The 16,945-nt window shown below is 43.8% G+C and overlaps 1 protein-coding gene across 1 annotated transcript in view; it reads right to left on the minus strand.

Annotated features, from left to right (window-relative positions):
- The window catches only part of LOC121536642 (inactive dipeptidyl peptidase 10-like), a 235,357-nt gene that overhangs the window by 57,381 nt on the left and 161,031 nt on the right, over window positions 1–16,945 (minus strand). The window contains exons 2-5 of the mRNA XM_041844050.2: window positions 16,697–16,808; window positions 9,440–9,535; window positions 4,128–4,222; window positions 3,524–3,598 (exon numbers count right to left, since the gene is read on the minus strand). Coding sequence (XP_041699984.1) covers window positions 3,524–3,598; window positions 4,128–4,222; window positions 9,440–9,535; window positions 16,697–16,808 — 378 coding nt within the window. The remainder of the gene's footprint in view (window positions 1–3,523; window positions 3,599–4,127; window positions 4,223–9,439; window positions 9,536–16,696; window positions 16,809–16,945) is intronic.

Raw genomic sequence — 16,945 nt, forward strand, 5'->3', positions numbered from 1 at the left:
CCACTATGAATATTGCGTCATGCAATACGGCCTCGCCAACGCACCTTCATCAATGACGTGTTCCGAGACATGATGAGTAGACAGGTGGTGGTGTACAACGACGATAACCTGATCTACTCGGCTACGTTTGAGGAGCATGTCAGAGCTTTCCTACTCCGCCTCTGGGAACACAGCCTGTTGGTGAAGGGGGAGAAATGCGAATTCCACAAACAGGCCATCTCCTTCCTGGGATACAGGATCAGTCATTAGGGGGTGTTCATTGAAAGAGAGCAGACCGACGCCGTCAGGTCATGGCCAGTCCCCATCATCAAGGGCCTACAGAGCTTCGCCAATTTCTATCGGCATTTCATCAGGTCCTTCAGCTCCATAGCCACCCCACTCACCTCTCTCCTTAAGGGTGGGCCTCAGAAGCGGTCCTGGAACCCTGAGGCTGACGCTGCCTTCAAGAGGCTTAAGGAGAGGTTCACCACAGCGCCCATCCTAAAACACCCAGATCCATCTGGTCCTTCATCCTGGAGGTGGACACATCTGAGGAGGGTGTGGGTGCGGTCCTCTTCCAGCGGCAAGGTAAGCCAGAGAAAATGTATCCCTGTGCCTTTTTCTCTAAAAAGCTTACCCCCGCAGAGAGGAACTATGGAGTTGGAGACAGGGAGCTGTTGACGGAGGTCCTCGCTCTGGAGGAATGGAGACACTGGCTGGAGGGTGCAGTCCATCCATTCCGGATTGTTAATGACCACCGGAATTTGGAGCACATACGGGCAGCGAAACGGATGAACTCTCGTCAAGCCAGGTGGGCCCAATTTCTTACTCGCTTTCAGTTTATTCTGTCCTACCGCCCAGGATCCCAGAATGTGAAAGGTGATGCACTCTCCAGGATGCACCATACCGGAGAAAGGAAGGATCTGGGGGTTTCTATCCTGCCCGCGTCTCTCATTGTTGCACCTGTTGTTTGGGATGTGGACGAGGACATCCGCCTGGCGGATCAGGAGGACTCAGCCCCTGCCAACGCCCCTCCGGGGCGCGTGTATGTACCCACCAGTGTCTGTGACCACCTGCTAATCTGGGCGCACACCACTTTTACGGCAGGGCACTCCGGTATTACACGCACCCTGCATTCTTTATCACAAAAATACTGGTGGCCTACTGATGTCTCTCGCTGTGTCAACTCCTGTTCCGTCTGTGCCCAAACAAAGACACCTCGGAACGCCCCGGCAGGCAAACTAGTTCCTCTACCAGTGGCTCAGCGACCTTGGTCACACCTGTCCATAGACTTTGTTACCGACCTCCCACGTTCTGATGGCTTCACCACAGTCATGGTGGTCGTAGATCGGTTCTCAAAATCATGCAGTTTTTTGCCACTAACTGGTCTTCCTTCTGCTCTCCAGGTCACTGAGGTCCTGTTCCAACAGGTCTTCAGTCACTATGGACTTCCGGAGGACATCGTCTTGGACCGTGGCCCCCAATTCCCCTCCCGAGTGTGGAAGGCTTTCCTGGAGAAGATCGGGGCCACGGCCAGCCTCACTTCCGGGTATATGCCTCAGTCAAATGGGCAGGTGGAGCGCATGAACCAGGAGCTGGGGAGCTTTCTTCGTTGCCACTGTCAGGACCGGCAGGGTGAGTGGGCGAGGTTTCTTCCCTGGGCATATGCCCAGAACTCCCTCGGTCACTCCTCCAGAGGGCTCACTCCCTTCCAATGCGTCCTGGGGTACCAGCCGGCCCTTGCCCCTTGGACACCCAGCCAGACCGATGTGCCCGCTGTCGACGAGTGGTTTCGCAGGGCCACCCATGTCCGTCTCCAGAGGGCCATTCATCGGCAGAAGGACCAAGCTGACCGCCACCGCAGTGGGGCTCCCATATTCCAGCCTGGTGATCGTGTATGGCTGTCCACTCGAAACCTCCCTCTCCGCCTGCCCTGCAAGAAACTGAGCCCCCAGTTTGTGGGGACGTTTAAGGTCTTCCGGCGGATTAATGAGGTGTCGTACCGGCTGCTCCTTCCCCCTCACTACCGTGTCTCACCTACTTTTCATGTGTCTCTCCTCAGGCCAGTGGTTCCTGGTCCTATGGCGGATGCCATCCCCCGGGGTACACCCCCTCCGGCCATGGACATTGACGGGAGTCCGGCGTATGCTGTGAGGGATCTGCTGGACTCCAGGTACCGACGGCTCCTTTACCTGGTGGACTGGGAGGGGTATGGCCCTGAGGAGAGGAGCTGGGTTCTGGCTAGGGACGTTCTGGACCCCAACCTAATTCGGGACTTCCACCGTCGCCGCCCTGACAGGCCCGCTCCTCGTCCTCGGGGTCGTCCTCACGGCCGGGGACGTCCTGCGGCGGGAGCCACACACTGTCACGTCTCCTCCTGTTGCTCCCCTCCGGCGCTCTGATTCTACGGTCAACTGAGCAACCGGTCTGAGCACACCACCTCGGCAACACAGGAATGGAAACCCAATGCACCCTAATCAACACCAGCGCACCTGCACCTGCACCTCATCTCATCACCACCACTATATAGCCCTCAACTGTTCAGTCATTGTTATGTGTAATTGTTAGCGTCGTGTCGTTTACTCGCTCCTTGTTATTCTCTTTATCATTGTTAAGTAAACCTTTACCTTGTTGATTCCTGCGTCTGCGTCCTGCCTCTTCGTATCCTTAGTACTCATCACACATCCAGTGAACCAAGCAAGCTATCCACTAACGCTGATGTTTTGTTGGTGCATGCCAACAAAGTTGCAGCAGACACGTGTTAAATATTAATAATTGCTTTATTGTTGTGTTATTTTTAGTTGATGGTTTGTGCTTGAGCATCTAAAGATGCATCAGTGGGGTACTATCCAAAAACAGTGTTTCCCACATTTATATAGACTCAAAAAGAGCCGAATAATGTAAAGAGTTATTGTATGCTTCTGTAGGACCAAACAGACACTAGGTCAGCAGGAAGTGAACTAGTAGTATTTACAAAACGTTTCAAGGTCACTATAAACCTAATAAGAGCAGACACAGGTAGGACATGAGGAGGAAGACCTCCACCTTTTAATGCAGTTACTTTTCCACAGAGTCACGAGAATTACCTTTCTTTACCAGAACATCACAGAATACGAACAAGAGGAAGGCCTCAAAACACAGCTAGTGAGATCACCGCAAATGACAAGGCCAATCTCACAGAAAGGTCTCCTCTAGCACTCACTGTCTTTGTTGTTCTCATTCTCTGTGCATTTGTTGTGTCTAATATCTCTTTGGGAGAAATAGAGAAGGATGCATTAAGGAAACACACAGGAGACCAGAGACACACAGGCCCAACACCGTTCATTCTCCAATGTCATTCTCATATTAATGTAGGGAAATTCAGTTTTTTACTGTAACTCAGTTTGTGTTATTATACATTTTCAATATCAACAAATGTTTGGCATGACAATAACCAAATGAGTTGGCTATTCAGCACAAACAGATCTGGGACCAGGCTACAAAGCTGTGTATCATTTTGAGATATGCTTCAGAAAACGGCACATAAAAAAAAAAAATCACTGACCTGTTTCACATCATAGCCCAGAAGAACAAAGTTTAGATCTGGAGAAACTGCAAACTTGGAGGCCTTAAATGTTGCCTGGAAAGAAAGGGAAAATAGTGGAAAGAGAATAACAGATACTGTGACTGTTCACCTGCAGTTACAGTCCATTCAAATTGTTTGTTTTGAAGCATGAAAAAGTAATAAGTGAATATAATTATTTATTGGATTAGCATGAACTACACATGTATTCCAATGCCACAAGAATGGCTTAGTAGTATATTCTCAGACTTATTTTAAAAACATTGTCTCATTCCAGTATACAACATTTGGCAAATAAAACAAGATGGCAAGGTGTCACTGGAGGCAACCACTTGCCAAAGGGAACCTTAAGGAGAGCATGTCTCTCTAATGTGAGTTCTCTGGGAAGAGAGATGGTAAGTACTCTGGTCCTCTGTAGCTCAATTGGTAGAGCATGGCGCATGTAACGCCAGGGTAGTGGGTTCGATCCCCGGGACCACCCATACGTAAAAATGTATGCGCACATGACTGTAAGTCGCTTTGGATAAAAGCGTCTGCTAAATGGCATATTATATTATATTTATATTATTATTATATTATTACTCACGAAAGTGGTGTTTTTCAGTAGGAGGTCTGTCTCATTGCTCTGCGTGTTGGTTTTGAACACGTCACCATCCCAGGTCCTGAAAATAATATCCTCATCTGTCAGAGAGAGAGAGGGAGGAAAACAGAGGGAGAGAGAGAGAAAGAGAGGGGGAAGAGGGAGGACCCTGTGAGTGTTGGGGTTAAAGTTTGTAAGGTGAATAATTGAAAGGTTAAAGGTGAAGTCAATGCTGAGACCTAGGGTTATGGTTGCTACTTTCAATCTATATACTTACTTCATTCATTCAACTTGGCCCGCTGCCAGTAAATTAGAGATGTCACAATGAATGGCAAAGCATTCCAGTGCACATACACAATTATAGGAATGGTGCCAAATATGTGTCTTTAAGCATAGACACTTGTCTCAGGTATCCTGTAAATGACATCCCATGTGAGACATCCCTTGGGTGAAGCACCAAATGACTTGTCATTGCAATGAGAAATTACAACTGCACAAAGAGGTCCCCCCCTGAAGAATTGAGACACTCAACATGCACAATAATCTACCGACTCACTTAGAGTATCAGTGACAACTTGGCTCAGTAAGATTACACATCAACAGGAAAAAAAATGACGGGAGCGTCGGCCAATATCTTTAATCTCTGGCCAATTTTACAATCTGGGGAGTCCAAGATTTCATTAATGCTTTTGACAGCCCAAAATCATTACAAAGCCTTCATCTCATAAACAGTAAATGTCATTGAATTAGTTCTAAGGCGTCAACCTTGGGGCGGTGGGCTATAAAACAGAGATGCCTCAGAATACATTAAAGCACAATGACAGGAAAATAAACATAAAAAAAAAGTGATGGATGGTTGACATGATCAATAGGAGAAAGAGGGTAAAAGAGAAGATGGGACCAGAATGTTATTCAGTTAGAATTTTATATAACACTCCAAGAGTACTTAATAAGAATGTATTTTTTAAAAACTGTCATTGTGATTCATAATTCGTTTGGAGTAAGCAGGTAGCATACTGAATCAACTGTAGCCTACTAAACTGTAAATATTGTGACACACTGTTAGCTTGTAGTCTTGAATCAACCTGTGGTTGGCTGGTATTTATATATTGCATTTGTGCAACATTTGTACTGTACAGATCGTATGCAGACCATATGGAGTGCCCTTTCAATGCAATGTGTTCAATATCATTTTCTTCTGTACATGTTCTACTGGTACTTTTCACCCCAAAAATGTTTGTTGGTATTTCCCTTTGTGACGCAGTTTAAAAAAATACTTTATCAAATTGCTTTGACACTATTCTTGAATTTCTGGATGAAGCTTCCTTTGTCAACACACTGGCAGATGGCAAGTGGAAGTGACGGTTGCCTTGAAGGTACAACACAGTTTCTGAGCAGAGCATACAAAGCTAAAGCACAAACTCGATCTGCCTCTGTGCATTATCACAGGCCTCAATAACATGTGGATTGTCTGACAAATGTTAAAGAAGAGCAGCCATCCACAATGTATTATATCCATAGATGTTTCCAAATTCACATCAGCCTCAACTCGTTCAACTTGTATACCAACAGCCCCTGCCTTTGCTTCCCAATATAAGGAAGGATCTAATGCTTAGTGCACATTGTCACCACGGCGCATTTCAACATTTCTTAAAATTGCAGCTTGAGTAGACCAGCTGGCATCATCCTGATGTAAATGGTGCTATCGCCAGGAAGAATGGCAAGGTTTGTTATCCACGGGGCAGTGAAGTAGGTGTCAGAACAAATACCAGAGCTCATTCCAGTGCCTCCATCAAGCCGGGCACGTTTTTATTTTAGCAGCCACAAAGAGGCGTCTGGAGGTCTACTAATTAACTAACGACATCTGGTCTTGCATTGGTAATTGACATCAATTCCTAGAGTGTTTTTTTTTTATCCATCTTTTTTCTCTGTCCTTCAAAGTTTCCAGTGCTCAAATAAGTTAAAAGTATTCATCAGGTCATGTTGTCCGATTGTGGGATACTGTTTTGAGGACCGAAGTGTAGACTTGGGTCTATTAATAATGTATGAAATCTGACTAGAACAGACGTTTATCCGCTCTTTTTCTGTGTTTGGAACATTTTAAACTTGTGCAAGACAACTTCTGCATCTGCAAGATGTTTGCTATGTTCAATGTGGTCTGTAGTCTCAAAGTTTACGAACTAAAGCTCAAAGCAATATGCATGGTTGCTGTTTTATACAGGTGTGGTATACCTTAGCTAAAATGGCAGATTTTCTGTTACATCTTTGGCTACTGGCAAAGTCAAACTAGCACTCAAGTCTCGATCAACAATGAAACCGTCATCAACTGTTAAAGAAAACAAAGATAACTTGAAACAAGGTAGAACCAGCAAAGGTTTCACTTTCCAGCAATAACATTGACTCATTTTGTGGCTTTTAACAAAAGAGAGACCTTCTATGCAGGAACACAAACTTTGAAACTGCATCGTGCTTTAGAATATAAGTCTGAATCAGCAAAGTAGGCCTGAGAAATAGCATTATTAAAAGGCCCAGTGCAATCAACAAAATGAGTTTCCTGTTTTATATATATATATATATATTTCAACACTATGAGATTGGAATAATACTGTGAAATTGTGAATAATGTTAATGCCCTTTTAGTATAAGAGCTGTTTGACAAGACCACCTGGAATTTTAGCCAGTTTTGGTGGGATGGAGTTTGACTGTTTGGTGACATCACCAGGCGGTAAATTAGTTTATAGACCAATAAGAAAGAGAATTCCAAACCTCACTGCCAATAACAGCTAGTTTTCAGTTTTACCCTCCCACTCAGACAGTCCTAGCAAAATTCTTGCTTGAGAAAAATGAAATTGTTTATTTTTGACAATTTTATTTGAAAACAATCCAATTGGCGACAGATTCATGTGAATATTCAAAAATCTGCATAAAAAAAAAAGGTGAATTTTCCCACAAGTGGTGTGTTTCCTCCAAACTGACTTGTTGTGGATAGAAATCAGTGCGTGATGATGTAGTGCACACACATTTTTCTTTTTCGCTTAAGTTTTCATGTACCGAATAAAAATCTAGAATTTTAAATGTGTTCCAATCGCATTTTCAAATCTAACGATAGTTTTGTCACACTAACTGTTGCGTTAAATAGCAAATGTCTTCGCATGTGCACTCTAGCCAACAGCTCGCAGATACAGTGTGGGTAGGCTGTGCGGTTAGGCTAGTCTACATGAGATTAATATGGATAAGAGCGAGAATGTTTATTTTTCAAACGGCAGTCAAGCATCGATCATCATGTCACCAGAATAAGACCACCAATATTTATTGGAAAGGAGCATCAAGATCACTGTGCACTTTCACCAACATGTGAAGTTCATCATAACATATTTAATCTGTAGCCTAATAAACTGCATGTGTTTCAGAGTCGTAGTGGGAGGACCACACAGACCATATCATCGCATGACTTCAAGTTTACTTCGATTTGATGGATATTATATCAATATTTGCTCATAAAGGCATTTCCACCGTCATGTCTCGCATAATCAATTTTACCGACACAATCAGATCCCACCATGCCGAACAAACAAATTATTTGTCAGCTTTTATAAAATTGTACCGAAACGTCCTGTTTCCATCACAGCTGCTGTGTGTGTGTGTGTTTTGTTTTTTTATACGGTATAATTGTTACTCAGAAATGATTTGATATTGAGATAGAAACGGCTGCATTGGACCTTTAAGAATGTCAGTGAAGTAATAGCAGTACTTCAGGGGTTTGCACTCAGGCAGTTGTGAGGAGCGCTCTTTGGAATTGAAGGATGAATAGTGAGGCCCCATCTTTCAGGAGTGGAAAATAGAGCATGACTGCAAGGAGACAGCAGCATGTCCTAGCCTGTCAGAAGACTGAGATGCTGAGTAAAGTGACAAGCTGACAGCACCTATACAGACAAGCCAAACTCAAACTCTTAGACAGGGAGACTCAGAAGGGGAGGAGTGCTTTGTCATGAAAGGGGCTATTCGTGATGCTTTATTCATGATATTTTGAAAAGACTCTCCTTCAGATAATGTGGATGAAATAATACAGTGATTTGAGAGTGTTATAAACTGGTCTGACCCCTTCATATCTGCAACACCGCTTCTGACACTATCCACAGCAAGACAGTGCTAAAATACAGTCTTCGCTTCACATACTGTAAACACAAACGAGTGAAAGCAGCAGTGATTTGCAAGCTTGAACATAACGCATGAAATCCCTCTCTGATCTTCCGGATCTTGATTTGTCAATTGTTGCAGATGGTACATCCCATACCGTTCTGGCTCCGGAGTACTGAATGTCTGAGGAGTGAACGATTCATAACCAAGAGTGCTGGTTCCCAACGGAACAAGAATTCCCATAGATTACAGTAATGTATTCTATCATTGTTCACTGCTGGTGGTATGATTAATTTACACTCCACAGGTGGTATTTAAACAGTGATTGTATCAATGTTACCTGATCATGCATCCTCTTTCAAGGCTTGTATTTGCCTTCAAGGCTCTGATAGGGCTTGAAATGAGTTTGTTTCAGTATAATGTTCAAATTTGTGTAATACAGTTTATTTTCTTTCATGTGCTTGCTTATCTGCTGCAGTAGGTCAACTATTTCATGCCCATGTGGAGAAGATTAACCACTCCTGGCCCCTCTGAGTAAAACGTACATTAACACGTTCCTTAACAGCATGAATATTTAATATCAGACAAACAGCAGCAGTGATGGTAGTTTGGTACCTTTAAAGGTATCGGAAAATGCCAGCACAATTAATCCTAATGGCAGAAAAATGTTCCTCAGAGATATACAGTATGTCGTCTCCATTGAAATTCAGATTCTGAATGGTGAACTCTGATGAACAAACACCACCAGAGACAATTGGCAGAAACAAATGTACTTTGTCAGCTCAACACGCATACAAAAATCTTCAAAAGGACACAATTCTTTGAGAGCTTTTGATGCCGGTGCCATTTCGCTTTGAAAGCTTTTTGATGTTTACTTTTGGGCTTTGTGATGTTCTGTGTTGAAAATAAAAAGCAGATGGGTGATGTTTACAAATCTTGATTTAGCAAGAGGCACAAGTCTCCAGCAGACAACATACAGATGCTATGAAATATGATGTGTTCAGTTAATAGAGGAGAATCCAGGGAAGATGGATCTAAATTCGAGGAGCAACAGGTCCCAATAATGGCTGCTCAGCAGTCATAGCGAATGGAAACAAAATACATTTGAAACAGATACAATGTTATTTCAAATATGAGCGACATTAGATATGTAGAGTTATGCATATACTGCCTAAACGTACCATTGATCCACTTAGCATCAGGGTCATGCACCTGGAACTCTCGTTGATAGAGGTCATCCAGTGTCAATTGGGTGCCTAGAGACTTCGCGCCATCATCTGTGAAGAAATGAAACAAAGTCTTCATATTGAAATAGAGACCACTTGTACTCACAATTGACAGTTCGCCTAGGCCCGTCCCAGAATGTTGGGCAACCAATCGCAGCGCTCCAATGGATAGCAACTGTCATCGTTCACGTTTACAGTTGAAGTCAGAAGTTTACATACACCTTAGCCAAATACATTTAAACTCAGTTTCACAATTCCTGACATTTAATCCTAGTAAAAATTCCCTGTCTTAGGTCAGTTAGGATCACCACTTTATTTTAAGAATGTGAAACGTCAAAATATTAGTAGAGAGAATGATTTATTTCAGCTTTTTTTATTTCATCACATTCCCAGTGGGTCAGAAGTTTATATACACTCAATTAGTATTTGGTAGCATTGCCTTTAAATTGTTTAACTTGGGTCAAACGTTTCGAGTAGCCTTCCACAAGCTTCCCACAATAAGTTGGGTGAGTTTTGACCCATTCCTCCTGACAGAGCTGGTGTACCTGAGTCAGGTTTGTAGGCCTCCTTGCTCGCACACACTTTTTCTCATGATAACCTGTAGACCACACTATCTACCAAGAGAGTTTTCATCTATATTATTCGTAGCCATCTATTTACCACCACAAACCGATGCTGGCACTAAGACCACACTCAACGAGCCATAAGCAAACAAAAAAATCAGTTTTACCTAATTTCTACCAGCATGTCACATGTGTAACCAGAGAAAAAACAACTATATACCACCTTTACTCCACACACAGAGGAGCATACAAAGCTCTCCCTCACCCTCCATTTGGCAAATCTGACCATAATTCTATCCTCCTGATTCCTGCGTACAAGCAAAAACTAAAGCAGGAAGTACCAGAGACTCGCTCAATACGGAAGTGGTCAGATGACGTGGATGCTACGCTATAGGAATGTTTTGCTAGCACAGACTGCAATATGTTCCGGGATTCATCCAATGGCATTGAGGAGTATACCACCTCAGTCACCGGCTTCATCAATAAGTGCATCGATGACGTCCTCCCTACAGTGACCGTACGAACCTATCCCAACCCGAAGCCATGGATTACAGGCAACATCCGCACCGAGCTAAAGCTGCCGCTTTCAAGGAGCAGGACACTAATCTGGACACTTATAAGAAATCCCGCTATGCCCTCAGACGAACCATCAAACAGGCAAAGCGTCAATACAGGACTAAGATTGAAACCTACTACACCGGCTCTGACGCTCGTCGGATATGGCAGGGCTTGTAAACTATTACGGACTACAAAGGGAAACCCAGCTGCGAGCTCCCCAGTGACGCGAGTCTACCAGACGAGCAAAATGCCTTTTATTCTCGCTTCGAGGCAAGCAACACTGAAGCACGCATGACCTCCCGAGTGGCGCAGTGGTCTAAGGCACTGCATCGCAGTGCTAGCTGTGCCACTAGAGATCCTGGTTCGAATCCAGGCTCTGTCGTAGCCGGCCGTGACCGGGAGACCCATGGGGTGGCGCACAATTGGACCAGCGTCGTCCAGGGTAGGGGAGGGAATGGCCAGCAGGGATGTAGCTCAGTTGGTAGAGCATGGCGTTTGCAACGCCAGGGTTGTGGGTTCGATTCCCACGGGGGGCCAGTATAAAAAATTATGTATGTAAGTCGCTCTGGATAAGAGCGTCTGCAAAAAAAAAAAGCACCAGCTGTTCCGGACGACTGTGTGATCACGCTCTCCGTAGCGGATTACCAGGACATGTACTCAGAGAATGCGTGGACCAACTGGCAAGTGTCTTTACTGACATTTTCAACCTCTCCCTGACCGATTCAGTAATACATACATGTTTCAAGCAGACCTCCATAGTCTCTGTGCGAAGGTAACCTGCCTAAATGACTACCTCCCCGTAGCACTCACGTCGGTAGCCATGCTTTGAAAGGCTGGTCATGGCTCACATTAACACCATCCTCCCGGAAACCCTAGACTTATTCCAATTCGCATACCGCCCGAACAGATCCACAGATGACGCAATCTCAATCCACACTGCCCTTTCCCACCTGGACAAAAGGAAAACCTATTTGAGAATGCTGTTAATTGACTACAGCTCAGCGTTCAACACCATAGTGCCCACAAAGCTCATCACTAAGCTAAGGACCCTGGGACTAAACACCTCGCTCTGCAACTGGATCCTGCACATCCTGACGGGCCGCCCCCAGGTGGTAAGGGTAGGCAACAAACACATCTGCCACACTGATCCTCAACACTGGGGCCCCTCAGGGGTGCGTGCTTAGTCCCCTCCTGTACTCCCTGTTCACTCAAGACTGCGTGGCCAAGCACGACTCCAACACCATCATTAAGTTTGCTGATTACACAACAGTGGTAGGACTGATCAACGATGAGACAGCCTATAGGGAGGTCGTCAGAGACCTGGCAGTGTGGTACCAGGACAACAACTTCTCCCTCAACGCGAGTAAGACAAAGGAGCTGATCGTGGACTACAGGAAAAGGAGGGCTGAACAGGCCCCCATTAACATCGACGGGGCTGTGGTGGAGCGTGTCGAGAGTTTCAAGTTCCTTGGTGCCCACATCACCAACAAACTATCATGGTCCAAACACACCAAGACAGTCGTGAAGAGGGCACGCAACATCTTTTCCCCCTCAGGAGACTGAAAAAATGTGTCATGGGTCCCCAGATCCTCAGAAAGTTCTACAGCTGCACCATCGAGAGCATCCTGACCGGTTGCATCACTGCCTGGTATGGCAAATGCTCGGCATCCGACCATAAGGCGCTACAGTGGGTAGTGCGTACGACCCAGTACATCACTGGGGCCAAGCTTCCTGCCATCCAGGACCTATATACTAGGCGGTGTCAGGGTAAGGCCCAAAAAATTGTCAAAGACTCCAGTCACCCAAGTCATAGACTTCTCTCTGCTACCGCACGGCAAGCGGTACTGGAGCGCCAAGTCTAGGTCCAAAAGGCTCCTTAACAGCTTCTACCCCCAAGCTATAAGACTACTGAAAAATTAATCAAATGGCCACCCGGACTATTTACATTGACACCCCCCCCCCTTCAAGGGCTTCAAGGGAAAATGTTGTCTGAGGTTGCAACAGTAACCAAGGGGGGCGTGGCTTAGCGAAGGATTAATTTGCTTAGTAAAACGGCCCTAAAAGTCTTCAAGTGGATCAAACTGCAACAATTATCAGTAAGGACTTCGATAAATCCCAGGGTTGTCTATGCTCCGCATAGTGAATAAAAACCTCAAGGCAAGTCCTTTATCTGAATAATCTATGAAATGTACCATTTAAATTGCCTAATGAATGGAGAGGACAGACCGGGGCAGACAGCTTGACCTTAAGTCCAGGAGCAACAATCAGAAATTTTGATAATAATTATTTCATTACATGTGCAAAGAATTACATAAAGCATTCAAATATTTTAATTTGTCCATGAACTAACTGCAGTGCTCCCCAAAACTGCAATCTCATGTTGGTACTCCGTATTCATGTAGAATTACTCTGAAAACAAGTTTTTAACCTGGGAATCACATTGAGACCAAGGCCTCTTTTACAAGGGAGCCCTGCACACAATCATACAAATTCACAATATTTATAGTTCCAATGCAATAAAAACATACAACATTTACTAGCAATTTAAGAAAAGTAACTTACAAAGCATGATCATGAAAAACAAACACATTCCTAAAAAGTAATCAGCCATCTGAACTGTCCTAGCGGCACCAAAACCTCCAACTTTAAAGAGTTCTGGAGATCATTCCACAAGTAAGGTGCAAAAAAACTGAACACAGATCTATCTAACTTAGTGGAGACCGAAGGGATCTCCAGAGTTAACCATCCCTGTGATCGGGACTGGTGACTTGTATGTCTGTAATTTAACAATGAAGTACGGTATGGCAGAAGTTTGCACAATTGGGCTTTATAATAAAAAAGAGAGCAGTGCAATGACTTAAGAGAGGGCGAGCCTACTTTCTGATACAGCATGCAGTGATGTGTACTGAAGCTATAGCCCATAATAAAGCATAGTGAGCTATGATAAACTGGCTCCAATGGCTTCAATATAGGTGCAGCTGCATTCATTAGACAATATGTACTGTAAATATGCATAAATCACCAGATACATTTTTAAGCATTTTGGAAAATAACATATACTTAGTTTTACCTGCATTAAGTACCAATTTCAGTTCAACAAAGGCTTTCTGTATAGCAAAAATGGCAGATTGTAGTTCTGAAAGAGCCTTGTTAACATAAGGGGCAACAGAATACACAACAGTATCGTCCGCATACAAGTGGAAGTTACATTTTCTTGGGCAGCCTTCCAGACCCTAGGGGTAGCGACCGAGATAGTTGTCAAGTTAAATATATGTGTCAATGATTCCACAATTAGGGGAGCAGAAAGCTGCAGCATGAAAGGATCAAGCAAATCACCCCCAATGGATTTTTTTTTACATTAATCTTAAGCAGCGCATCTAGCACATCGAGTAGAGAGTTGTTGAAATGAAAACAAAGATTCACTATAAGTTGACGAATCTTCCATCCTGCCAACTAGAGGCTGGGAGAGGGAAGAGCAGTCGATTGACTGTTCAGCGTCAATTAAACCACCATTATTTAAAATAAAAGGCCTGCAGAGATAAAATGTTGATTAAAAGCATCACTTCAAACTTTTCTCATTAAAGATGCTAGACCCGGACACAACTTGCTTAGGCAGGGAGGGAGACGAATTTCAGCGCATTAACTGTCTTCCAAACATTTTACGGATCAACAGCAGAATCTGAGATAGAAAGTAGCATGATTTAGCTTTCTTAACTGAGGAGGTGCATCTATTTCTCAATTTCCTGAAAAGCTGCCAATCAGCTACAGAGTCTGTTTTACTAGCCTTGGCCCAGGTATGATTTCTCATCATAACAAGATCTGAAAGTTCTGTAGAGAACCAAGGTAAATCCCTGCAACAGATACATGTATATTTTGGCTTATGGCCACATCCAGGGGCACAACCTTCACTGGGGACGGAAGTCCCCCCCACATTCTGAAATTGCATTTTTGTCCTCCCCAGTTTTATCATTGGAATGTGATACAAAACAGGGCGACAGTGTACTTTAGGACCATGCGGACGCCTCCGAGCGGTCGGGTAGGCTGTTTGGAGTGTTTATCTGACTGGATTAAAAAATAATAATGAATAAAGGTTTACTTAACAATGATAAAGAGAATAACAAAGAGTGAGTAAACGACAAGACACTAACAATTACACATAACAATGACTGAACAGTCCAGGGCTATATAGGGGTGGTGATGAGATGATGAGGTGCAGGTGCGCTGGAGGTGATTAGGGTGCGTTGGGTTTCCATTCCTGTGTTGCCGAGGTGGTGTGCTCAGACCGGTGGCTCAGTAGACCGGCGAATCAGAGCGCCGGAGGGGAGCAACGGGAGGAGACGTGACATTGGTATAGGCCCGGAAATGAGAACCCGCTTGTCTGTCTCCTTTAGCCTTTAGTCTATGAGCCCTCAGAAGTCATTTTTAATTGCTACAATTTATGAAGATTTATGTTGTTTGTACCAACAAAAAGCATGAGGTGGCGCACACCCAGAGAAAATGATGTAAATGGTGTAGAGTTGCTGACTAACGATGAATAAACTGTAAGCTAAAAAAACTAAGACAGTCGCAAACTCTATGTATAAACTCAGAGTAATTTATTGGGTAAACCACCAACGTTTCGGCATCACTGTGCCTTCTTCAGGGTGATGCATGACTACTGTGTGAACATTCAGGTGATTCTGCATCACAGTAGGGACCTGGTGATCTATGTCACGAACACGGGCTCCAGGGAAGCAGTGCGTCTTGCTTCCGGGACCACCACATCCCTAACTATGGACGAGGAGAGGGTCGCTGCGAGCCTGTGGGACGTCGGAGGGCCCCGGTGAAGAGCCATAAAACAGTTAGAGAGCCGCAGGTCTGGACGAGAGGGCAGAGGGAGGATACATTGGAATGTTCCTCCTCTCCTACCTTTTAACTCATTTCCACTTTGCCTCCGATGGTGTAGAGCAAGACACATTAGTCCTCCGATTCTCATTGGTGGGATGTGTTAATACGGGATATTGGTCCAAAGTAGTATCATCAGTAGCTACTGCAGAGGAGCCTAATCTCGTAGCCCACCCTGGATTATCCCCTTGGTCATTTAGGTTAGCCTGCTAACGTTAGCTCCAGGAGACGGTAAAATTCAGCCAAACACGGTGTGTTAAGAACAGCACTAACACTAGTTCTGAAATAAACAGAATTTGATTCAATATGTATTCAATTTGATTCACACTTAATAGACAATTGAAACATTTTAATTTGTTTGGTGACAACAATAACACAGAAAAGACAAATTGTAGGCTATAACATGGGGCATACCATTACAGTAACATCTACATAAATACATTAGCTATAGTGTCACAAGTAGGATATTTAATTTATTTTTGTTTGAAATTTAGATCACATGTAGGACTATGTAATTACATTGTAAGGATGCAAGGATGAATATGTATTTAAGCTCTAAATAGTCATCCACCTAAAACAGTAAACATACATTAATAATAACCAATGATAGGTTGCTTCCAAAAGAAACATAAGGTTGTCTCCCACAATGCTTTGGTTCCGACTTCAAGTTGCAGTTGGTGAGGAGCAACTGCAGAAATGTAAATCTACTGCAGTTGAAAGTTCATGACCTTTGATCACATGGTTGTGGTAAAGGTCATGCAGTCGACATGTAGTCACAAGTAGGAAACATTGTTTTACCCATAATGCAACACACTTTGAAAGGCGGTGACCAACATTGGTCAAAGTCTTGATAAAAGTTATCAGTTCGAATGCGCCCATTGACTCTGACAATGGTCATCATCCCAGAGTGTTCCCTCACAATTAAATAACCTCCATTTGCTTAATAGAAAGGCAATAGAGTGTGGAACTCTTAACTTACGGTAGATCTCATTAATTTCAACAAGGATTAAATGAAAGGTGTTAGTTAGTCTACATTCTAAGCTGGTAGCTCTTGATCTGTTTTGTAAAGCTGCATTTATTGAGAATGGTGAGAAGTTAGAACTAAGGTCTTCTTTTGAAATGATTTTGATCCTCTTAATGGTAAAAGCTTTGAAAATACAGCAGGTTTTGAGATTATATGTAAAAGAAAATATCTCCAGGAATTTACTTTTGGAAAGAAGAATGATGGCCAGTCCAATGAGCGACAGTACGACCACGATGACCAGCAGAGAGATGGCGATACCTTTCCAGTTCCTGTCTGGCCCAAAATCTGGCACATCCTACAGAGAGAGAGACAGAGATAGAGAGGGAGGAAGAGAGAGAGAGAAAATGTTAATATTCATAAAGTTTTTGATGAAGATATCAGATATATTTATGATTAGTAGCAAGTTGAAGGTAGAAGTGAAAACAAAAATTA

The sequence above is a fragment of the Coregonus clupeaformis genome, chromosome 23, assembly GCF_020615455.1.
Source record: "Coregonus clupeaformis isolate EN_2021a chromosome 23, ASM2061545v1, whole genome shotgun sequence".
In the NCBI taxonomy this organism is placed as follows: domain Eukaryota; kingdom Metazoa; phylum Chordata; class Actinopteri; order Salmoniformes; family Salmonidae; genus Coregonus; species Coregonus clupeaformis.